Below are 24,100 nucleotides of genomic sequence, written 5' to 3' on the forward strand. Positions count from 1 at the left end.
GAGGGAATCCTCCGTTACGGCAACCCCAAACTTCCCACGCGCAACTGGAAGGTAGTCAAGGTGGAGCAGTCCGAAGGACATTTTCGGCAAGCGCTGATTTTGCTAAATGCAGAGTTCCTCGGGCCTCTCGCTGAAACTGAAGGGATCATCACTTATGGTTTCGAGAAGGTAGTCCTGAAGGTTTACCAGACCGATGCCGATGATGTCTCTGCAACTCTGGTAGTGCTGGGAGGGGATAGGCCCACGGTAGAGGAAGCTCCCGTGGAGATGGATGTGGAATCTGTCATGTCGGAAGGGGGTAGTGCTGACGACGCCGGCTCTCTAGAGGGGTCAGCTTTCAGTATCGGGCAACTGTTCGACAGGGTGGAGGAGGAGGGGCTTCTGACCTCGAATAGTGAGGAGGCTGACCGCAGGATGTTGGAAAAGATTATCGAAGATGAAGATTCTTCAAATAAATCTCCAGCACTCTAAGGCAGCTTCCGCTAACTTACTAATCCACCTTGAGCAAGGTGGAGTTGACGTAGTCCTGATCCAAGAGCCGTGGCTGAGCAGTAGCGGTATCTCTGGAATTAGGACGAAAAACTACTTACTGATTTTTCACAGTGCTGCAGGTAAACCAAGATCCTGTATACCCATCAGAAAAGAACTAAAAGCATTCATTTTGCCTAATTTCAGCAATGAGGCCATTGTCTCTATAAGCCTGGAGAGCACCCCCGGGAGACTCTGGCTGATCTTAGCCTATATGGCGCACGATGACGAGGTGGAGCCACCTCCGTTGCTACTAAGGGAGGCCCTAGCTGAGGCGAGCCGGAGAAAAATCGACGTCATTATCGGAACCGATGCAAATTCCCATCACACTTGCTGGGGAAGTTCGGATATCAATTGCAGAGGTGAGTCAGTTTTTGATTTTATTTTAAGCGAAGACTTGGTTATTTGCAATAGAGGTAAGGACCCAACCTTCATTACGGCGGTTACGGAAGAGGTGCTTGACCTCACCTTAGCCTCTTCTACACTAAGGTATCGAATATCTGATTGGAGGGTGCTCTGCGCTCATTCCTTTTCGGATCACAGATACATCCAGTTTTCTTTGAATGAAACCAAACTTCCTACAGGAACCTTAGGAGCACGGACTGGGACCTATATTGCAAAAACCTGCAGGTTTTCCTTCCGGAAGCACCGCAAGGAGACGCGGATCTCTCGGAAGAATCTATAGATGTATTGGTGGAGACATTCACCGCTGCGTGTAACAGAGCTCTCGAGAGCGCTTGTCCACTAAGACCGCCCCCCAAAAAGGAAAAGCCGCCTTGGTGGGCAACCGAGATCACGGAAATCAGGGCTTCATGTAGGCGGCTCTTTAATAGACCCAGAAGAATTAAGTCTCCCTCGGGATGGGATCTGTACAAAGTAGGACTGGGAATTTACAAGTCCGAAATTAAGAAAGCGAAGCGAGACTCATGGCGGAGATTCTGCGAAAGCGTGTAAGGCTGTCATGAGTCCGCGCGATTCAGACGTATTCTCTCGAGGAATTCCACACCTATGGGGTACCTCAAAGACAGCTCGGGGTGCTGGACCATGAGCAGCCAGCGACAAATCCGGACTCGCTAAATATCGGCTGGGATAGGATGCATAGCACTCCAGGCACCCACCACCGCAGGCTGAACAAGCGACGCCTGGCTTGGGTGATTGACTCTTTCAAGACCTTCAAGTCACCTGGGCTTGATGGCATTATACCGGCTCAACTGTAGAAATCTGCTGAGGTATCATGTCATTGGCTTCTTCCTATCTACGCGAGCTGCATAGATAGGGGTTACATACCCAGATCTTGGAGGGCTATGATCCCCTAAGGATTTCAGACCAATCAGTCTCTCCTCGGACCTGCTAAAAACCCTGGAGAGGCTAATCTATCTGCACATAAGGAGTGAAATTCCTCGGAGGCGTTTATCGTACGCTCAACATGCTTACTGTAAAGGCAGATCGGTAGAGTCTGCTTTGCATACAATTGTTAAGGACATCGAGGTGTATCTCCACCAGAAGGAGTTCACTGTAGGTGCCTTCCTCGACATTGAGGGGGCTTTTAATAATGTCCTCCCGGAGGCAATCACCAGGTCGCTAGGTAAACTAGGAGTCGGAACCGAACTCATAAGGCTTATCCACACGATGCTTAGCGATAGAACGGTCGTGGCAGAATGGGGTGACACCTCTCTCCGCCGACAAGTGAACAGAGGCACTCCGCTAGGCGGTGTTCTCTCGCTACTACTCTGGATTGCCGTACCTAACGGTCTGCTGGAGAAGCTGCAGGGGAGGGGCTGTAAGGTGATTGCCTACGCGGATGAAGTTGCACTTATTGTCAGAGGCAAGTGTTTAGATACTCTGATGAAACTGATGCAGGGTTATCTGAATCTAGTTAAAAATTGGACCGCAAATTGCGGCCTATCGATAAATCCTCTGAAGACGGAGCTCGACTTATTTACGAGGAAATACAAAATACCAAGAGTGTTTCTCCCCTCAATAGCGGGCGCTCCGTTGGTGCTCTTTGACAAGGTAAAGTTCCTGGGACTCATCCTTGACAGAGGTCTTACGTGGAAGCCAAACATTGAGGAGAGAATCAGGAAGGCAACAGTCGCCTTGTATGGTTGCAGGGGAGCTTTCGGCAAAAGATGGGGCCTCTCGCCTAAAGTCACTTTTTGGCTTTATAACACGATTATAACAGCAATCTTGCTATACGGAGTCCTTGTCTGGTGGAACTCGCTAGAAAGGATGGTATCAGTTAAGAATCAGTTGGAATCAGTGGGGCGCTCCCCGTACCACTCCTATTCGAGCGCTTAACGCTATGCTGAATGTGGCGCCCGTGGACATTATAGGAAAAACTACCGCTGGGCGGGGTGCAACATTTGGCGGCAAGGCATGGCAAACATGTTCACGGTTGGCTCGAAATTGGACGGAAGGGTTGGTGTATGGGTTGGGGAGTATTCTGTAAGGAGCCTCCCATCAAACTTAAATTTAGGCTCCCGGACCACTGTAGTGTTTTCCAAGCGGAGGTATCCGCAATTAAGGAAGTGGTGGACTGGTTGCTTAATTCGGTAATTACCGTTAAGGAAATAAATATTTACTCCGATAGCCAATCGGCAATTAGGGCCTTGGGCTCGTTGTTTGTGCGTTCGAGATTGGTCGGGCAATGTCTGGCTTCTCTCTCGATTGCATCTGATTACTTCGTCATCAGGCTCATTTGGCAAGCAAGGTCGCGAGATCCTTCTGGACACGGGTAGATCGGGGACGCTCAAGGGAACTCCTAAGGCTAACAAAGTCCCAGCTCTCGAATTTGGTGGGCATCCTTACCGGACATTGTCCGTTAGGTGTTCATGCCGAGAGACTTGGGATTGGCTAAAGGCCGTTCTGCAAAAACTGTCTGGAGGACGAGGAATCATCTCAACACCTTCTTCTCAGCTGCCCTGCTCTGGTTTGGCAAAGACTTAGACATCTGGGCTCTCACTTCTTCGCTACGCCTGCGGATATAGCCGGTGTAAATATCATAAATTTGGTGAAGTTCATCAGTAGCTCGTTGCGGCTAACTACGAACGCAAATCAGCCACCGTCGGCGTCGTCGTAAAATGTATGGTCATCGTCGTCTCTAATCCCAAGGCTCCTTCTTGTTGTTGTTGTTGTTGTAGAAGTATCTTCGCCCTGTCAGTGTAGTGTAATTTACCGGTCGTCTTCGTCTAGCTCATCTAACGGTAGGCCCAGGAAACTGGCAGTTTCGACGGGTTGGGTCCAAAGGGAGAGAGGTGTTAGATGAGTGGGTTTGATGGGGCATGTTAGTGCCGTGCGGGGTACCTTCACATGCTGGACATATGTTTAGTATGTCAGGGTCGATTCTGGATAGGTAGGAGTTTAACCTGCTACAATATCCAGAACGTAATTGTGCCAGGCTCCTTCTTCCTTCCCTTCTCTTTTCTCCTCTCCCATGTATGGCACCACAACGGACGAATTTTTAATATTTGTCCAAGTGAGCCCTTAGCTATTTAACCTTACCTAACCTATGTTTTTTATTTAAAATGGTCATTATAAAGCAAAAAAAAAGTTTTGATTCTGGGGATAGTCTCCAAAAATATGTGCTGTCTCGAATGGGTTAACACAAAATTTGATGCAACTTCTATGATACATTTTTTATAGCAAAAATCGCCGAACACGCCTAACCCTTGTTTGACAAACAAATTAAACATGCTATATTGCTAAAACCGTGAACCAGCGAAATTCGTAAATCCACCCTATTTTTTTAACAGACCTCGTATATGAAAACACTTTCTCGAGAGAAGCATTTGTTTTGCTTTTGGTTGCTTTGGTGGATTCAAACAGGTTGCCATTACGAAGTACTAGTATTGGGTGGTCGAAAAAGTCTTTTCGTATTTCTAATCAAACTTCAACTCATTTTTTTTTTACAATCATAGTGAATGATTCCTTTCCAATCCAACCAAAAACACAGCATCACCTTTCGAGGCGTCAATCCTGGCTTTGCGACCATTTGTTGAGCTTCACCACCCTTGCACAATGATCTTTTTCGCACATTATTGTCGTATTCGATCCCCTTTTCGTCTCCTGTTACCATTCGCTTCAGAAATGGTTCGATTTCATTTCGTTTCAGAAGAGAATCGCAGATGTTAATTCGGTCCATTAAATTTTTCACAGACAATTCATGTGGTACCCAAACATCGAGCTTCTTTTTGTAACCAGCCTTTTTTAAATTGTTCAAAACCGTTTGATGATGAATGTTTAGTGCCTTGGCGATGTCATGGCAGCTTATGTGACGGTCCTGGTCAAACTTTTCCACAATTTCATCGACTTTTTTAACGATAGGTCGACCGGAGCGAGGTCCATCTTTCAAATCGAAATTTCCAGAATGGAGGCGAGCGAACTGATACAGCATCGTCTCCGTAAACTTCACAAATTTCATTGGTGGCTTGCGTGGCATTCTTCTTCCTTTCTTATACAAAAATTTCAAAATATAGCGAATTTCTTCATTATTTTCACTCATATTTGAACAGTTATAACTTTTTTTCAACTTCTCCGAATTTAATTTTTTTTTTGGTTAAATGAAGTTTAAAATGTCACCTTTCTAACACCATATGATATGACACAATGTGATTGGTAGCACTGGAGATAGATGACTCCAACGACATCTATTAACAAAATAGGAAAAGACTTTTTCGACTACCCAATATATATATAATTGGCGCGTGAACCCTTTTTTTTGGTGTTTGGCAGAGCTCCTCCTCTTATTTGTAGTGTGCGTCTTGATGTTGTCCTACAAATGGAGGGACCTACAGTTTCAAGCCGACTCCGAACGGCAAATATTTTTTATGAGGAGCTTTTTCATGGCAGAAATACACTCGGAGGTCTGCCAATGAGTACCGAGGGGAGACCGCTATTAGAATACACTTTTCCTTAATTTTGGTGTTTCACCGAGATTCGAAACAAGGTTCTCTCTGTGAATTCCGAATGGTAGTCACGCACCAACTCATTTCGGCCGCCTAGCCTACTAAGTACTGGTAGCTATGTAAATTAATGAAATCATTTTGAAACTCTCTCAAAATTCAATCAGAAGCGATGTTTATAGTTAAAGAAGTGTAATTAACTTGAATATTTTATGAACTTATACAGGGTTTTTCCATAGGTGCGCTTCAACTTTTTTCCGATAGGGAGGGCGAACGACGTAATATTTTTTATTTTTCGCTTGTCATTTGTAAACTTCATTAGTAAACATTTCATCATGGAACGCTACACGCTTGAGCAACGATTGCAAATCGTGCAAATTTTTTATGAAAATAATCGTTCTGTTGCTGCTACTTTAAGAGCATTACGGCCATTTTACAGTCCATTTAACAAGCCGTCCCGTTTTGGGGTTATGTGAAGTCATTGGTCTACAGTAACAAGCCGGCGACGATTTGTGAGCTCAGAGCCAATATTGAACGCGAAATTGCTGGAATTTCGGCCGATTTATGCAAAAGAGTGGTCGAAAATTAGGTTCAACGATTGGACTTCGTAAAACGTGCACGCGGTGGTCATGCAAAAGAAATCGAATTTCATACTTAAATGTATACAGTGACTCACAAAAGTATTTTGCATGAGAAGACAAATAAGTTCACGCTTCAATTCCTGTATATTTTTTAAATTCATTTGTTAATTATTTCATAAATTCTTAAACATAAACCTTATATCTACATAAACAATGTATTAAAACTTTAAAAGAAAAATATGTTCCAATGTAGACGTAAAAAAAGTAAAATAAAATAGAATTCATTGCTCACAAAAGTATTTTGCTTTTGACTAGGTGGTGTACAAATATACTAATTTCTATTAATTCAATATTTCGTATAATAACCATTATTTTTGGAAACTGCTTCCAAGCGCCTTGGCATAGATTCTATTAACTTGCGACAAAAGTCAAGAGGTATTTTTTCCCATTCTTGGAGTAAAACATCTTTAAGGTCACTTTTTGACGAAATTTTGTTCTTTCTTCGAGATAAGCCCACAGATTTTCTATGGGGTTGATATCGGGACTTTGGGGAGGTGTTGGCAAATGTTTTGTATTAAAAAGTATCCACATTTTGACATCATGAGCTGTATGCTTGGGGTCGTTGTCGTGTTGAAACAAAAAGTGGTTAGACGACATTCCCATTTTTTCTGCACTGGAATGTAAGTTGTCTTTGAGAATAGACAAATAAAGATGTTTATCCATCGTTCCATCTATAAACACCAGCTTTCCGACTCCTTGGGCCGACATACAACCCCACACCATGACGGAACCTCCACCGTGCTTAACAGTGGATTTAACATTTTTTAATCGCAGCTCTTCATTTGGCTTCCGCCATACTATACGACGTCCGTCCGGACCAAAAATGTTGTATTTGCTTTCATCACTAAATATGACGGTTTTCCAAAACTCAAAACTTTTGGTTTTATAGGTGTTGGCGAATAAAAGCCGCTTTGCTTTATTGACTTGTGAAATCAGTGGTTTTTTCCTTGCTGCACGACCGTGAATATTGTTGCTTCTGAGGGCTCTGCGCACTGTCTCATCGGATACTTCAATCTGAAAGGTTGCTTTTATTTTGTCATTGATTTTTGGGGCTGATAAATGTGGGTTTTTGCGATTTTCTTTCAATATTTGGCGTTCTTTTCTCTCAGTTAGCAACTTTGGTCGACCAAAACGTGTTAAATTTTCTAAATTACCGCGTTCTTTACACCGTTTTATTACATTTTCTATCGTTTGGCGGCATCGACTAAACATATTGCAAATATATTTCGTAGATTTTCCTTCATTATGGAGATGTAAAATAATTTTTTTTTTCAGCTGTAGTTAGTTCTTTACCCTTTGGCATTTCCGATATGCACAGTACCACAATTACAAACGAAATTAACTCAATTACAAATAAAATTGATTATAATACGCACTTGTAGCCACAACTTCAGCGAAAACAGAAAAAGTAACTGAACTGCGTCCAGTAACGGTATCTACGCACGTTTTTTGTTATATGCACCTAACGGTACAATTTTTGTGCATGATGTGTAGCCCAATTGCTAAAACAGTGCTCAATAATGCGTGTAAGTATTAACATTTTTATTTTCGGATACTTAGTACATACAAAATCTTAAATTTGTACATACGCGCTATTATGCAAAATACTTCTGTGAGCCACTGTATGTTCAAACTCGATAATAAAAAAAAAATTAGTTAAAAAAGTCAAACCGTTTGTGTTTTATTCAAAAAAGTTCAAAAGTTGAAGCGCTCTTACTGAAAAATCCTATATGTATATTTTAAAATGTCAAAACATTTTCATAGCAAACTGTATGTACATACAGTTTTTCTCATAATTCTTCCCTCAATGTAATATTTTATAGTATAATTATTTTCTTATTAGATTCGATTAGGGCATTTTCGATTTGAATTCCTTTTTTTGTAGCAGAACACTTTGCTAACGTCTTCTGGTTGTTCCCGTACAATAATAGTTATTTGAATGAGAAATATAATATGCAAAAACAACAACGAAAACGAAAACCAAAATGCGTCATAATTTGTGTTGTCTCAAAAATATAAACAAACACCTGAAACTTAACGGCGGTCAAGTAGGTAGAAGTGATTCACATTGTTCATTACATCACATCAATAAAAAAAACGTTTGCAATAATGCCGGGTTATCGTACGAGTGAAAATAGTATACAATTGGTTTATTATAATTATCATAAAGGAAATCAGAAAAACAAATAGGTGAAATGTTTTCTATTCATTTTAAATCGCAATCCTGCCCAAAGCCCAAATGATATCAACCAAATTCAAAATTTATGGACGCAGTTGAAAAATAAAGTGACCGAAAGGGGTCCTACAAACAAAAATAGCGTGATACAGTGCATCAAAAAGAAGAAAAACTAAAAACAAAACCTACAAAAAAACTAATGTCATCAATGTCCAAGAATTTACACACAATCGCTAATAGATAGCGGTCACACAAAATATTAACATAAAAATAGTCACGTATTATACATTGGATCTTTTAGTTTGTTGATATGTATGTGAAAAGCACTTTGAAACAGTAAATTCGCCACTGCTTGCACATGCTTTGCTGTCTTTCTAAATCCCTTTAAATAAATAATATTCTCTTTTTCATACATGGCGGGAAAATAGCACAAGTTTGGTTTGTTATAACAATAAATAAATATGTGCATTCCTTTCGAAATCCACTTCAAAGATTTTCCTTTTAAAGTATTTTCATATTTTTATGAGACAAACTGTAGGTAAAATTATGGAATTCAGGGTAACTCTTTTTAATGGAACAATTTAGTAAGGTATATTAGACGGATTATGACCTTAACAAAAGCATGTTCATATAACTAGATCAAGCATATAAAAGAGACAATCAAATAATAAATATCTTACCATTCCAGCGTATTGGCATACTGGTAAATTAGCTGCTAGCATTGTGTTTTCCCACTTTAATTTTGCTCTATTGTGGGCCCAATACAAATTCGCGACGTTGTTTATATACTTATCGGTAAATTTGATATTGAATTGCTTGATGTTGTTACAATGCGTTTGCTTATTTAGCGATTCCGTTGCCGTTGCCGTTGTCGTCGTCGTGATACATTCGTCGTTTATATTATTTTTGTATATACTTATTTACTTTATGTAACGTCCTACTAGAACAGCTGGCGTTACTTATATACGTATATTGCACTGATACATTTTTATAGTTTATATTGTTCTTGCAGCTTATACAGGGTTTACATTAACAACTTCGTGGCAGCAATATCAATGAAAACATTGCTCTGCTCTCGCTACAGCTTTAAACATGAACACATGAGTAGCGAAGGAGGTACGCAAAACGCGGGATAAACTGTTTTGCTCCACTCCATGCTACGTTTCGTTGCTGCTAGTAGCTCGGAGTAATATTAAAAAAAAAAGTTCAGTACTCTGTTTAGGTGGAGTAATAGCAAAAACTTTGAATGGGCCGTAGTGCTTCTTGTGAAATAATTCATGTTTACTACAGCTACGATTACTACTCTCACTTCTGTTGCGCTACTACTACTCCCATAACTGCTATTTGAGCAGTGATCGTTTTTGCTTTGTTATAGCCTAGACAGACGGTGGCGTTAATTGGGATTAAGAACTTAATTCGGAATTATTTCAGTAATTAAGTGCAACTAATGCGGATTTACAACTAGATTTAATTCTCATAATTTAAGCGGATTAGGGGAATTTTCGATGCAACATTGCCTAGAAATTACAGTTAATATCTATTGTGAATGAAAAATAATGAATCTTTTAAAAAGAAGAACAGGAAAAAGTGAATGCAATGCTAGTTTGCATTAACACGTGCAAAATTATATTAATTGTTTTCGTATTTCGGAGTAGTTTGAGAAATTGCAATTTAATAATTTAAATAATTATTTCTTAGTATCAAGGTAGCTACTACCCGTATCTAATAAGCAAATCAGCTGTTCACTAATCCGCGAACAACCGTCTGTCACACTACAATGGTAATCAGAGTTAAATGCCCCGGTAATCCAACTGACGGTGGCGTCTGTCTAGGCTATTTGGACTCATTTTGCATGCGTTTTTTTGGAGTACGTTGAGAATATATCCGACAAATTAGGTGCCAATATACAGTAGTTCGTAGGTATGGCTGAATACACCTCAAAATTATATTTTTAACAGTTCCTGAACCCGCAAAAGTTGTATATTAAAAAAATCCATGTAATATAAAGCATGAATTGGCGTTGTATCACATTCTACATCTACATTCAGAGTTCTAATTGAATATTTTTTTTATTTAAATATTGAACAAGCAGCAACAGTGTATAGAAGCCAACAAACTGGATATTTCCAGGAATACATCAAGTGATTAATATTTATTTACTACAAATAAATGCTCTCTTTTAAAATATGAAACTGCAGACAGACAACAGAAATCTAAATTTTTATAGATACGGTTTCCTCGCTGATGATTCAATGGTTTTGAACCTCTTTTGATTTTCTCGGATTTCAGCCGGTATGGGAGTGATAATGCGATAACAACAAATTATTGAAACTCTTGAAAAAATAGGCCAGCGACACTCGAAACCCCTACAGAAATGCTTGTTTTTTACAAATAAAGAAATAATGCAGCTGGTATCTGCCCCAAATATGTATATAAAAAAAGGTTCTAAACCACTGAATTATCGGGCACAGCAACCAGTAAAGATTTAGATTTCTGTTCTTCATGTATTCCTGGAAACATCATAATCAAGCGCTATATTCCATATTATTATTATGTAAATAAATAAATCGTTAATAATAATAGTCAAGATAGATATTACATATGGATTTTTTTTTTTAACATAACACTTTGGAGGGTTCAGAAACTATTAAAAAAAATAACTTTAAGTTGTATTCAACCATACCTACAACATTCAGTATACTTACATACCTAATTTGTCGCATATATTTTCAGTGTAGCCCAGCAAAAACACATACGGGATGCATCTTACCAAACCAAAAATAACACTGCTCAAATAGCAGCTATAGGAGTAGTATAGCGCAATAGAAATGAGAGCGGTAGTGATAACTGGGGTACACATGAATAATTTCGCAAGAAGCACTACGGCCCATTCCAAGTTTTTTGCTACTATTCCAACTAAAGAGTACTGAATTTTTTTTTTAATATTATTCTGAGCTACTAGCAGTAATGAAACGCAGCTTGGAGCGGAGCAAGCAGTTTATCCTGCGTATTGCGCTACCTGTTCAACTACTCCTCTATTCAAATTCAGGGTTGTAGCTAGAGCAAAAATGAAAACTAGAAAGTAGCGGAGCAATCTCAACCGGCTTATAAGCTAAACACTTACTTTACCTTAATAGAACAGTTTGTTTGAAGATTTCCAAACTTAAAATTATTTAGTTTTTATTCTTATTACTTTATTTTGTTCTCATATTAATTTTGAAGTCCTATATTCGTGGTAATTTTTTATGAAACTGATCCTATTAATTTCTAATTTCACACTGAACAGTTGCAATTCTATTAGATAATATGTGATATATTGGGGAATTAGTTCACAATGTAAAGTATTTGAAATTTCAACTAGTTACTTTCTGGATAACATTCTTGTGTATGGATATGTGCATATGTATCTAAAGGCTACAACATTACGAAGACTTTAAAATATAATAAATGATTGAAAAGCCTTGCTTTTCCTGTATATTATATTGGATATTTAAAATTTTTCAATATACTTTTCATACATAAATTAAACTTACAGAATTTTATCGTTCTTACGAACTAAGATGAGTTTACATCATTTTTTTTAGTTAATTGTTTCTGGAGAGACTGTTGCTTGGCGTTTATATAACGTTGGTCAAAAGAGACGTTTAAATAAAAGATTGATTATTATTATTTTTTTAATTTGATCTGCTCTATCACTGAATCCATCGTCGTACGGTTTTCGTAGATACTACGAAAAAGGCATTACTGAGTTCGAACTGCCGCGTCGTAAATTCGAAATTCGTAGAGTGCCATCACTGAGTTTATTCATAGTGCCATTTCGTAGATTTTCCCAAGAATTTCGTTTCCGTTGTCGGAGAAAAGTTTCAAAATAAAATTCAGAAAGAATAATTTTATTACACCCATTTAAAAAAAATCGAAAATTTTTAATAAATCTTTAATTTAAAACTTCGAAAATTATATATTTTGACATCCAAGATTTTTTCATACAAAGTGAGATCTATTTCCCAAGGATTAAAGGCGTATCTTAATCTGAACTATTTAAAGTATTCTTAAGTTTTGCTAAATTTTTTCATTAAAAATTATTATTAGTGCGGCCAGTATAATTTATTTTATTGGCAAGAAAAGGGAAGTGCTTGCAAAATAAAGCTAAAGAAATAGTACAAAATTGTTTATTTACATCGAGAGCCAGGTGGTGTCCAAACATCAAAATTTTGATATTTGAGTTCAGCAGGACTTTCGTGTTCACATTCGAGCTGTAATAATTGCGGCAGTGTTACTTTGTATGAAATGGCATCACGATCTGTTACAAAATGTATGCAACAATTCCAACGTTACGCGTTCTGTCAGCAAAATTAGACAATCTGATGCTCCTCCCTAACTAATCAAGCGCAATATAAAAGTTTTTACTGCGGAGTAGACATGGAAGAAGAAAAGTAAGTTTATATTTAAGAAATACTACTTTGAACTTTAATATTGTTCGTTTATTGGTTTTGGGGCGAAATTTAAGTTCAAATGAAACGTAGATATTGGTATAAGCTTCCATATTTTGAAACAACACGTTCGGCGCGAAATAACTTTTGCAACATTCCAGCAGCTAATCAGCTGAGTATCAGCAACAGGCCATCAAAAAAGTAACAGGACCGCTATATTCCTGTAATAAATAAGTGCAGCGAACACATCCGGAATCAGTGATAGCAACTTTTTCGTAGTCGTAGCAGAGAGTTGTATTCGTAACTTTCTTACAACACAGTCAGTACTCAGTGATAAAGCTGAATATTATTACTTATGGTATTTGAATTTACATGGCTACCAAAAAAAGATGTGAAACATGTTTAAAAATTTCGAGAACAAATAACACTATTTTATTTACAACGTTTAAAAAAACTGTTTGGAAATCACTTTTGTCAGCTTTGCAAAGACCTCGAATAAAAAAATTTTTAAGTTTTGACTACTGTGATGATAACCTTCACAAGAAGCTTAAAGAGGCGGCCATTGTATACCACAAAACAATGCCAACCATTCTAATAAATGACGAGAATGAAATTGTGTTCGAACCCAGCGATAAGGAAAAAATCTGGAATAAACATCTATTCTCTTTTCTCTCATTCGGACAACAATACATCGGTGTATGAGTCATAGTCAAATGAAACGTTGACGAGGCCAGCAAGGGAAAAAATCAGAAATGCCATCAAATTGTCTAAGGAAAACAAAGCGGATCCTGTTGATTGATTGACTAAAATCGCTCATTAAAAATAACTTTTAAAAGTTATTCATAGCAGAATATACAAAAAATGTATATTAGCAATGGGAGAAAATCAATTCGGCTTCAAAGCAGGCATGCGTTCTGGTGGAAAATTACGGAGATGTTCAAAAAGATGTATTTATGTGTTTAATCTATATACATACATATATAAAAATTAAGCCGAAAAAAGTGTGCATTTGTCCGGGGTAATCTCAGCAACGCATGTAAGGAAAACAATGAAAGTTTCACACATTGTTGGTGTTGCCTTGGCAAAGGTTTCTGTGAAGCTTGGTTGAAATCCGATAACGCGTGTGTGTGCGGTGCGTCGGTTAAGTGAGTGTGTTTTTGCTATTTGCCGCACGTATTTTTTGTACCGCACATAACATTCATTAGAATTGAATACATTTTGGTCGTGTGTGTCTGGGCCGATTATTATGAAATTTGGTATATATGTATATATATTTTTCCACGGAGAAGGTTAGTATAATATGCTTATTGATTCCACCAGGTGGCGCTGCCGAAGGCCAAAACGAGGACCCGGGTAACCCTAGGATGTGTTTTTACATTGTGGGTATCAAATCAAAGCTACTGATGAGTGCTTTAATACAGAGTATTTTTTAGATCTCTGAGTGACCAGGGTCTCGAGATATAGCCGAAAAGGTGGACCCTTGGATGTGTTTGTGCAATATGGGTATCAGATGGAAGCTGTTGATGAAAGCTTTTAAGTGAAGTAATTTTTACTGCCCGTTTCCGGGATAAAGAAAGGAGATGGAACTGGAGATGGAAGAGGAAAAGGAATAGCTACAGGAAGAGGAAGAGGAAGAGAAAGAGAAAGAGGAAGACCACTTATTATTAAAAATTAAAAAAAAAATTGTAAAAAATTTTTAAAATGTTACATATACGGTATGGGATGAGTGCACGATGGCACATAAAAAGTCACTAGAAGCGCTTGATAGGACATTACGAGATTTACGTAGTAAAAATGAAATGTTTGGTCGTGCCTTAGTGCTGCTGGCATGTGATTTTAGACAAACACTGCCTGTTATTCCTCGAGCAACTGTAGCAGATGAATTGGCTGCATAATTGAAATCATCATATTTGTGGAGACATGTTCAAACACTCAAACTAACTACAAATGTACGTGTTCTAATGCAAAATGATCCATCAGCTGCTGAATTTTCACAGCAATTATTGGATATTGGAAATGGCAAAGTTCCTGTCGATAATTTAACTGGCTTAATAACTTTACAACCAAGCTTTTGTCAAATAAGTCAAATGAAAGAACAGTTAATTCAAAGTATTTTCCCAAATTTGCCTCAAAATTACAAAAATCATGATTGGCTTAGTGAACGAGCCATTAAGGCTGGCAAAAATAAAGATGTGAATGAAATGAATGTGGCTATTTTGGGTAACATACCAAGTCCACAACAAACATATCGATCCGTTGACACTGTTACAAATCAAGATGATATTGTAAATTATCCCACTGAATTTTGGAATTCCTTTGATTTACCTGGATTACCGCCACACAAGCTAAACTTGAAAATAGGAGCACCATTTATTATGTTGAGAAACATAAATCAACCACGACTATGTAATGGCACTCGATTAACAGTTAAGAGATTGATGAATAACGTCATTGAAGCAACGCTTTTGAATGGAAAATACTCCGGTGAAGACGTTTTAATACCGCGAATACCAATGATACCATCGGATATGCCGTTTGAATTCAAACGTCTTCAATTTCCTGTTCGCCTTGCATTCGCGATTACTATTAATAAGTCACAAGGCCAAACTTTATCAATTTGTGGTATTGATTTAGAATACCCATGTTTTTCTCATGGCCAACTTTATGTTTCATGCTCAAGAGTTGGTAAGCCATCGGTATTATTCATTTATTCAATAACGCATGGAAAAACGAAGAATCTTGTATAATAATGTAAATCACATCAAACGTTTTTTAATTGCTACTACTATTCAAAACTTCTTTCATTACTATTCATGCGCGAGAATTTTTATAAAAAACACAGAGTATTTTTCGGCTTAATTTAATTAATTAATATAGATTTTTTTAAAGACGACCAGCGGAACGGGAGGGTTTTCGCTAGTTGATTATGAAAAGGCATTCGTGCAGCACGATAAACTTATCAATTAAACAATGGATATTGATACCAACGATATTCAAAGAACCTCTACTGGCAGCAAACCGCAGAAGTAAGCGTAAGCAATGAGAGCACTGACGGAATTTCTATTCGAAGAGGAGTCAGAAAAGGGTGAATTCTCTCACCTTTACTGTTAAACATCTACTCTGAAAGAGTTTTCCACTAAGCATTACAAAATTCGGATGTCGGTATTAAATTAGACGGTATTAATATTAATAATATCAGATATGCTAACAACATTTTCCTTCTAGCAGACAGTCTGAGAGGCCTACAATCACTGGTCAGCAATATTGCGTTCTGCAGCAAGAATTATGGCTAGAACATTAATGCTAACAAAATGAAGTACATAATAGTTAGCAGAAGAAACACTTACTTATGTACAGTCACTCACATTCAAAGTCGGGCAGATGCATACGAAAACTTCTAGTCATAATATCTACATATGTTTTGATGAAAGAAAACACTTTCTACCTTTTTCTGTTTTTTCACAAAAATGGTTTTATTTAAAAACAACAAAAAATATATATTCCAAGTTGCTTTATAAAATGTTAATGTATAAAAACTGAAAAAGGCCACTTCTCTGCCTCACATTTAAAGTCGGGCAAACCATGTTTTGCAAATATGCATACCGTTATTTCTAAATTTTCTATATTTGTATTAAAAGTTATGGTTCATTCTTGCCTTGTCAATCATTGGGTGAGTTTATAAAAGTATTTTGCAAAATGCCGCGTAATGTTAAACAGTCTACATTTGAGGAACGCAAAATAGTAATTCAACTGCACTTAGACGGAAAATCTGAGCGAGCAATATCGAAATTGATAAAAAAAGCAAGTCAACAGTGCACGATATTATTGCTAGATACAATGAAAATGGTTTCATTGCAAATAAGCATCGTGGAACCCGTCCAAAGAAGCTTTCCTCCAAAGATGAGAGCATGGTGCTAAGGGAAGTGAAGAAAAATCCATTCATTTCTGCTCCAAAATTAACTGCGATGGTTAAAGAAGCTTCTGGGGTGGAGGTAAATCCCGAAACAATAAGAAGACTTCTTCGAAAAAATGATTTTCACGGCCGAGTTGCGCGGAAAAAGCCCCTAATAAGCAAGAAAAACCAGAATGACCGGCTTGTTTTTGCTCGCCAATATATGGCTAAGGATTTCGATTTTTGGAGCACTGTAAGTGGGGGAAAAAATAACAATTTCATGGTTTTAATATTCATTCTTTAGGTATTATTTACTGACGAAAGTAAATTTAATTTATTTGGATGTGATGGAAGGGTAAAGTGTGGCGCATACCCAACAAGGAGCTGGAAGGCAAGAATTTAAGAAAAACGGTTAAACACGGTGGTGGATCTGTAATGGTTTGGGGATGCATGGCAGCGTCAGGAGTTGGAAAATTGCATTTCGTTGATGGAATAATGAATAAACACGTTTTTTTAACAATTTTGAAACAAAATTTGAAAGAAAGCGTGAGAAAACTAGGCATCAAAAGTAGTTTTCAATTCTACCAGGACAACGATCCCAAACATTCCGCATATGACGTCAAGAGCTGGTTGTTATATAACTGTCCAAAGGTAATAAAAACCCCTGCACAAAGTCCCGACCTCAATGCCATTGAGCATTTGTGGGATGAATTAGGTCGCCGGATGCAGGAAAGGCAGTGTACATCAATTCAACTCTTGAAAATTGCTCTGCAGGAAGAATGGAATAAAATAAGCCCTGATGTTTGCAAAAAGTTAGTGGAATCGATGCCAAGCCGGCTACAAGCTGTTGAAACGCAAAAAGGTGGAGCAACGAAGTATTAATTTTGCGTTGTGTGAAAATTTTTTCGATTTTTTATGTCGGTCCCTTATTTAAGTTAAGCCTTCGCGTGTATTTTATAAGAGACTTTGGAATATATTTTTTTTGTTGCTTTTAAATAAAACACTTTTTGGGAAAAAACAGAAAAAGGTAGAAAGTGTTTTCTTTCATCAAAACAAAGATATTATGACTAGAAGTTTTCGTATGCATCTGCCCGACTTTGAATGTGAGTGACTGTACGTAAATGCAAACTTAACCGTTGACAACTTAAATATATAACGAGTGCAAAGTTTCAAATATTTAGGCTGCTGGGTTACCGAAAACTGGTATCCTTCTAAAGAAATAAAAGCTAGAATAGAGCATTCGAGAGCAATATTTTATAAGTACTGAAATGTATTAAGTAATCATGACTTTAATATTAAACTTAAAATCCGTATTGCTAAATGTCCTTTATGCTATGGAGATATAGACAATAAAAACCATTGATTTAAATAAACTGGAAGCATTTGAGATGTGGATTTTTCGCAGAATCCCAAAACTAAGATGCACAGACAGAGTGACAAATGCGGAAATAATGCGAAGAATTCTGCAAGATCGAGAACAGCTCACTACTACTAAGAGACGAAAAGCTGCATACTTATGACATATTATGAGGAATGACAAATGTGGTGTGCTGCAATTAATACTTTAAGGAAAGATATAAGAAAAACGTGAAATGGGCAGAAAACAGTTATCCTGGCTAAGAAACATTAAGCATTGGAGTGGAATCCAAAACATAGAAACATTATTCAGGAAGAGATCGAGAAGTTTATGATGAAGTTGTTAAAAAAAATAATTTAATGTTATTTATTCGTCATTATTTGCACGTGCTATAATTTTGCAAATGTTATTACTGACACTGTTATAAGTGCAATATTTTATTTTTATTATTTATTCTTTATATGTATCTGTACAACTGTGTGATCGCTTAAATTCGAAATCGGATTGGCAAAAAAAGAAGGGCAAACGAGGAGCTCTTTCCTATCTTGGGGACTCTTCACATATGGGACAGTTTAGGATTTTCGCTGCCCGAAACTTAAATATGCCTACTATGGCTTTGCATTAATACAACTTATTGATTTTATCAGCAAGTTTTGGATAAACTTTTCTTATATAGTGACGTACAACATCACTCAGGATAATGAGAAAAGTGTTAAGAATGTGGTTCAAATTTTCTCTTTAGGAAGTCAGCAAGTTATGTTTTAAGACGCACATAAAATTTTAATCGTCCAAAAGCAAACTGGTTGGCCATGCAAAAAAAAAACAAAAAAAACACCATTCGAGAAATTGTCAAAATACAATTAATTTTAACCAGGATTCTCGCGAATTATTTAAAAGATTGAAAATTATTTATTTCAAACAGTAAGAAATTTTCTCGTAAAGAAAATTATACTTTTAGTGACAACTTCTGTAAGATGCTTATTTTTCACTACGTTTTATGAAGATAAACTAGGTTATTATCGAAATGATTTGATTTTATGCGACAAGACAAAAGTAATAATCTTCTCCAATTATGGTTAAACTGAAATATGGCAACAAACAATTACTTCACCTGCCAAACTATCAAATTTTTCGGAACAAATATTTATCTACAAAGAAACGGGCATAAGCTTAACGCAGCAACTTCTACAGGACTTACCACAAATGAACACATTACATCACATAGTCGCATGAGGCCTAGATGCTCAAAGTATTCTTTGAGGATCTCAATACAATTTAACAAGCGGAAATATATGTATGGGAGTCTATTGCTCATGCTTAAAATCTAGTAATTTTAGATAATGGGGCACTATTTATGGCGGACGCTGTAGCCTAATAGGTATATATACAGTGCTGGACTTAAGTATAGGCACAATCCGCTTTATAAAAAGAACTGCAGTTTTATTTGTATTCAGAAAAACGATATATTTATTTTGTAGGTATATTATAGGTGTAGAGTTTATACATTAAAAAATAGCTATGAAAACTAAATACATTTTCTTTGCAAATAAAGTTCAAAAATAAAAAAATTAAAATTAATTCGATATTTTACTGGACAAAAGTATAGGCACAACTACTTAAACGGTAACCAAAATGCGTTGAAATTTTAATTTAATATTTTGTTGGTAACCCTTTCTGTTTTATGACGGCCTTAAGTCTATTTGACATTGAGTGGACAAGTTTTTTTGTTACATTTTCGCCAATATTATGCCACTCTTCCATTAAAGCTGCTTTTAGCTCAACCTTATTTGAAATTGTGCGTTTTCGAATTCTTCTCTCCAATTCCTCCCACAAATGTTCTATCGGATTTAAGTCTGGTGACTGCGGGGGGTGTGGTAAGACGTGTGAAACGTTATAAGCGAGCCACTTCTTGACGTCATGGGCTTCGGGTCGTTGTCATGTTGAAATGTGAACGACCCGGGTAAGTTCAGTTTTTCAGCGCTTTCCTTCACATTTTCCTTTAAGATGTTTAAGTAAACTGTCTTGTTCATAATCTCATTAATGAAAACAAGCTCTCCCACACCCGCAGAAGACATACAGCCCCATACCAACATCCCCCCACCACCATACTTAACCGTTGGCAAAAGATTTCGAGATTCCATTGCAGGGTTACGTTTTCGCTATACCCTTGTGTGTCCATCAGGCCGGAAAATGTTGAACTTGCTTACATCAGAAAACAATACCTGATCCCAGAAATCGCTTGGCTTGTTTTCAAACTCTTTGGCATACTCCAATCGCTTCTTCTGATTGATGGCAGATGTCAAGGGCTTTCGTCTAGCCACACGAGAGTTATAACCAGCCTCATGCAACACTCTTTGTACAGTTTTAAAGTGTACATCTTTGCCAATATCTGCCTTTACCTCTGCAGCAACCTGTGAAGATGTAATTTTTGGATCACTTTTCGTATGACCTGAGCACGTTCTCTCTCTGTTAATTTGCGCGGACGACTACAGCGACTTGCACTTTCAAAGTTTGTTTCACCTTTGAAGCGATTCACAATGGTACCTTTGGTAAAACGACTACGACCCATTAATTCACCGATCTCTGCAAACGATTTTCCTTGGCTATGCAAGTGTAAAATGATTTTACGCTCCGATACTGTTGTTTCAGTTTTTTTTGGGCTCATTGTAAAGAGTTTACAAACAAAATAATTATTTACAAAAATGTTATCAACTTTTCGCTTGTTTGAATCAATAAAAAATAATAACGGTACACATAGGAATGTGCTGAATATAAAAGTGTTGCCAAATAATTGAAACAGATACTGAAACAGACGCGCACAAAATTATGCAAGTAGTTGTGCCTATACTTTTGTCCAGTAAAATATCGCATTAATTTTAATTTTTTTATTTTTGAACTTTATTTCCAAAGAAAATGTATTTAGTTTTCATAGCTATTTTTTAATGTATAAACTCTACACCTATAATATACCTACAAAATAAATATATCGCTTTTCTGAATACAAATAAAACTGCAGTTCTTTTTATAAAGCGGATTGTGCCTATAATTAAGTCCAGCACTGTACATAAGTAAATACATATATACAATTTTCTTACTCCTTTCACATTCCATACCATTTGCAAAAAAGCCCAAATGAATGAAATTCGCGGAAAATAACTGCATTTTTTGTTGTTTTCATCAGTTTTTGACACTTTTTAAATAGAGTAAACATCTTTTTTTGTTGTTGTTTTTGCAATGTGTGTGTGATTATTTAATAACTGTTGGTGCCTAATAGTCGTAGCCAAGTACAGTAATGGAATGTGTGTATACATTTTTTTTTTTTTGCTCTTTTATTTGTTGTTGGAATTCTGGATCAAAGCTAAAATTTTTAATTTTTCTTCACTATGCAAAAATATTCTTGACAAACTGTATATACATATATTATATATTAAAGTGGTGCACAAATGACTTGCTTATTACAAAGCAACAAGTCACACATTGCATGTGACACTGTTTGTGAAGACAAAAAGCAATGTTGGCACACAACTTGAACAGCAACGAAGAAAAACTGTCTTCAACAAGCAATACTACTTCGGCTCTATCGACAGTGCACGAATTGCAGGACGCTGCTTATATGCTTGCATGGCAATGGTAGAAAAACCTTCTCATACAAGCTTTGCCGAAAGACATCAAGTACAATGTGTGAATTGGTGTCATATATATGTATGTACGTAGCGTATATTAGCAGGCAAAGTGTAAGTTACATTCAAATATTAATCAGAATTTAATTTTTATTCTACAAAACCATCATACCAAACATTAACTGCGTATTTGATTTTAAAATATCAGGAATTCATGTAAGTAAATAATCCACATTTGACACAATTCACTTGTTTGAATTGAATTGTTTTTCATTGCCTTTCAGTGTCATTGCTTTTCTTGCTATCTTGCCGAAATATGTGTGTTGTGATAATGCTGAGAGAGAAGCAAGTCATACAAAAGCATGATTTGGTTTTCTCTCTAGCTGCTATTGCCTGTTACTGTTAGTTGAGAACAAAACACTGCATTGTTGTGTGAATTTAGCAAATGACTTGAAAGCACATATATGTCGACTTGTGCACCACTTTATTATACCTCATGGAAATAAGTATATGTGCATGACAATTTATGTGAAAAAAATATATTTCAAATGAAATAAAATTTATTGACTTATTTTTTACTTATAAATCTAATCAAAACAATTAAAAAACAATAACAAAAACTTCATTTTTTTTTTTAACTTACAAAAATAAAAAATAAAATGAAAAAGTTTAATAGGAAATAATTATATGTGCATTTCACAATTTTGTCGCATTTCTTGCCGAAGTTCAATGATTTCAACTTATTTTTTTTAATTTAATAATTAATATGGTTGCCTTTGGCTGAAATAACTTTGTTTAAGCGAGTGGACATTGAGTCGGCCAATTTTTCTAGCGTGGATTTGCTAATTTTTGCCCACTCAGCGACCACAGCATCCTTGAGGTGCACAATGGACTCAAACTGACGTCCATTTTTGTAAACCTTGGCAGAAAGTATGCCCCAAAGGTCCTCTATTGGATTAAGGTCAGGACTTAATGCTGGCCACTCTAAAACATCAATATTTCGTGATGAAAAAAACATTTTGGACAAGTTTGCAGTATGTATTGGAGCATTGTCCTGCTGAAAAGTCCACTTGTCAGGATAAAATGTTTCCGAATAATCAATGAGCTCTTGGTCAAGAAGCTGTATGTACATTTCCGCGTTGGTTCTTGTCGGAATAAAGCATATTCGGGACTTTCCGGCATATCCAAAGGCAGCCCATACCATTAACGACCCTCCACCGAAGTTGCGTTTGTGACGGGTTTGTCGGGGCAGTCTTTTATCTTGCCAATACTTGTGGCAGCCATCTGGACCGTCTAAATTAAATTTTTTCTCGTCGGAAAAAACCACATTTCGGAACTCGTGAGTCCAAAATTTGTATTTTTCCGCGAATGCCAAGCGGGCCTTAAGGTGACGTGGTAGTAGCTTTGGTACAGGCTCTCGCAAAGCATATGACAGATTCTTATTTTCGCAAATTATTTGGTTGACTCGTCTCCTGGAAACGTTGAGGTTCAGATGGCTGCAAATTTCGCTGCAGGACATCTCTTTTTGGGCAGCAAGACGCCAAATCTCCCTTTTGGAGCGTTCTTTAAGAGACGTTGGTCGGCCGCTGCGCTTGCTTTTACCATAACTGGATGCATTTTTGCAAAAGTTTGCTATGGTGTTGATGTGACGATCTACGCGGGAAGACATTTCTGCAATTGTTTTGCCACTTTCTCTCATTCCCAGGATCAAACCACGCTCTTCAGCGGTCAAATGGGTCCCACGTGGCATTCTACAGTTCAATTCAACAACAATATGGCAATTTCTAATTGCTCACGCTTTTAATTAATTACTTACGTGATTAATAATTAAAAAAAAATTAAAAAGAATTGCCAAAATATTTTAATGTGATCGCGATCGCTGCCAAATACCCACTAATGTCATATTGCACATATACTTATTTCCTATGAAGTGTGCTATGATGACACACAAAACTATGATAACGGTACCGCGAATGGTGACGAAGAAGAATTTTACAGTAATATTCTTGCAGTAGGCTCAATTGTGTATACCAAAAATAAATAAAAAATAAATGTACCGTTAATTTTAGTAGAGATACAGAAAAAAAAATTTGTGCACATATACTTATTTCCATGAGGTATATACTCGTATTAATGGCTTCAAGTGATTTGGCAGGCTACTTGTTCTGGAGTGTCCCTCTCAACCTATCGCAGTTAATCACTTCCCAATTTTTATACAGAATGGAAGCCCCTAGATCGAAAGAAAATGTATGGGAAGATTTAGGGAAAATGAAATGAACTGGGACATTTTCCGAAATAAAACGGAACCTTTTGCAAACAATGTCAACAAATAATAATTAGAAAATCAGCAAGTAAATCAATGCGTACCAATAGGGTGTCCCTCAAATTTGAAGTTCAACATTTTTTTACGGATACCTTCTTAAAGTTTCATAATAACCCTATATTTTCTAGAAAAAAAAGAAAGTGTGTGGTAGTTCACGGAACCCGCACGATTGAAGTGAAACTTCTTTTATCAACAAATCAATAATTTAACTATTATTTCAATATAATGCATG

General features: G+C 36.9%; 1 protein-coding gene across 8 annotated transcripts in view; it reads right to left on the reverse strand.

The window, feature by feature from the left end:
• Positions 1 to 24,100, reverse strand: part of LOC129249775 (protein Gawky) — a 174,459-nt gene that overhangs the window by 41,144 nt on the left and 109,215 nt on the right. Inside the window, exon 2 of one of the 8 annotated variants that reach the window (XM_054889408.1) lies at positions 8,927 to 9,330. The exons of 6 other annotated variants lie outside the window; for them this stretch is intronic. In XM_054889408.1, coding sequence (XP_054745383.1) covers positions 8,927 to 8,968 — 42 coding nt within the window. In that variant the 5' untranslated portion in view covers positions 8,969 to 9,330. The remainder of the gene's footprint in view (positions 1 to 8,926; positions 9,331 to 24,100) is intronic. One more of the 8 variants, XM_054889409.1, reaches the window with a different exon arrangement.

The sequence above is a fragment of the Anastrepha obliqua genome, chromosome 6, assembly GCF_027943255.1.
Source record: "Anastrepha obliqua isolate idAnaObli1 chromosome 6, idAnaObli1_1.0, whole genome shotgun sequence".
Classification (NCBI taxonomy): domain Eukaryota; kingdom Metazoa; phylum Arthropoda; class Insecta; order Diptera; family Tephritidae; genus Anastrepha; species Anastrepha obliqua.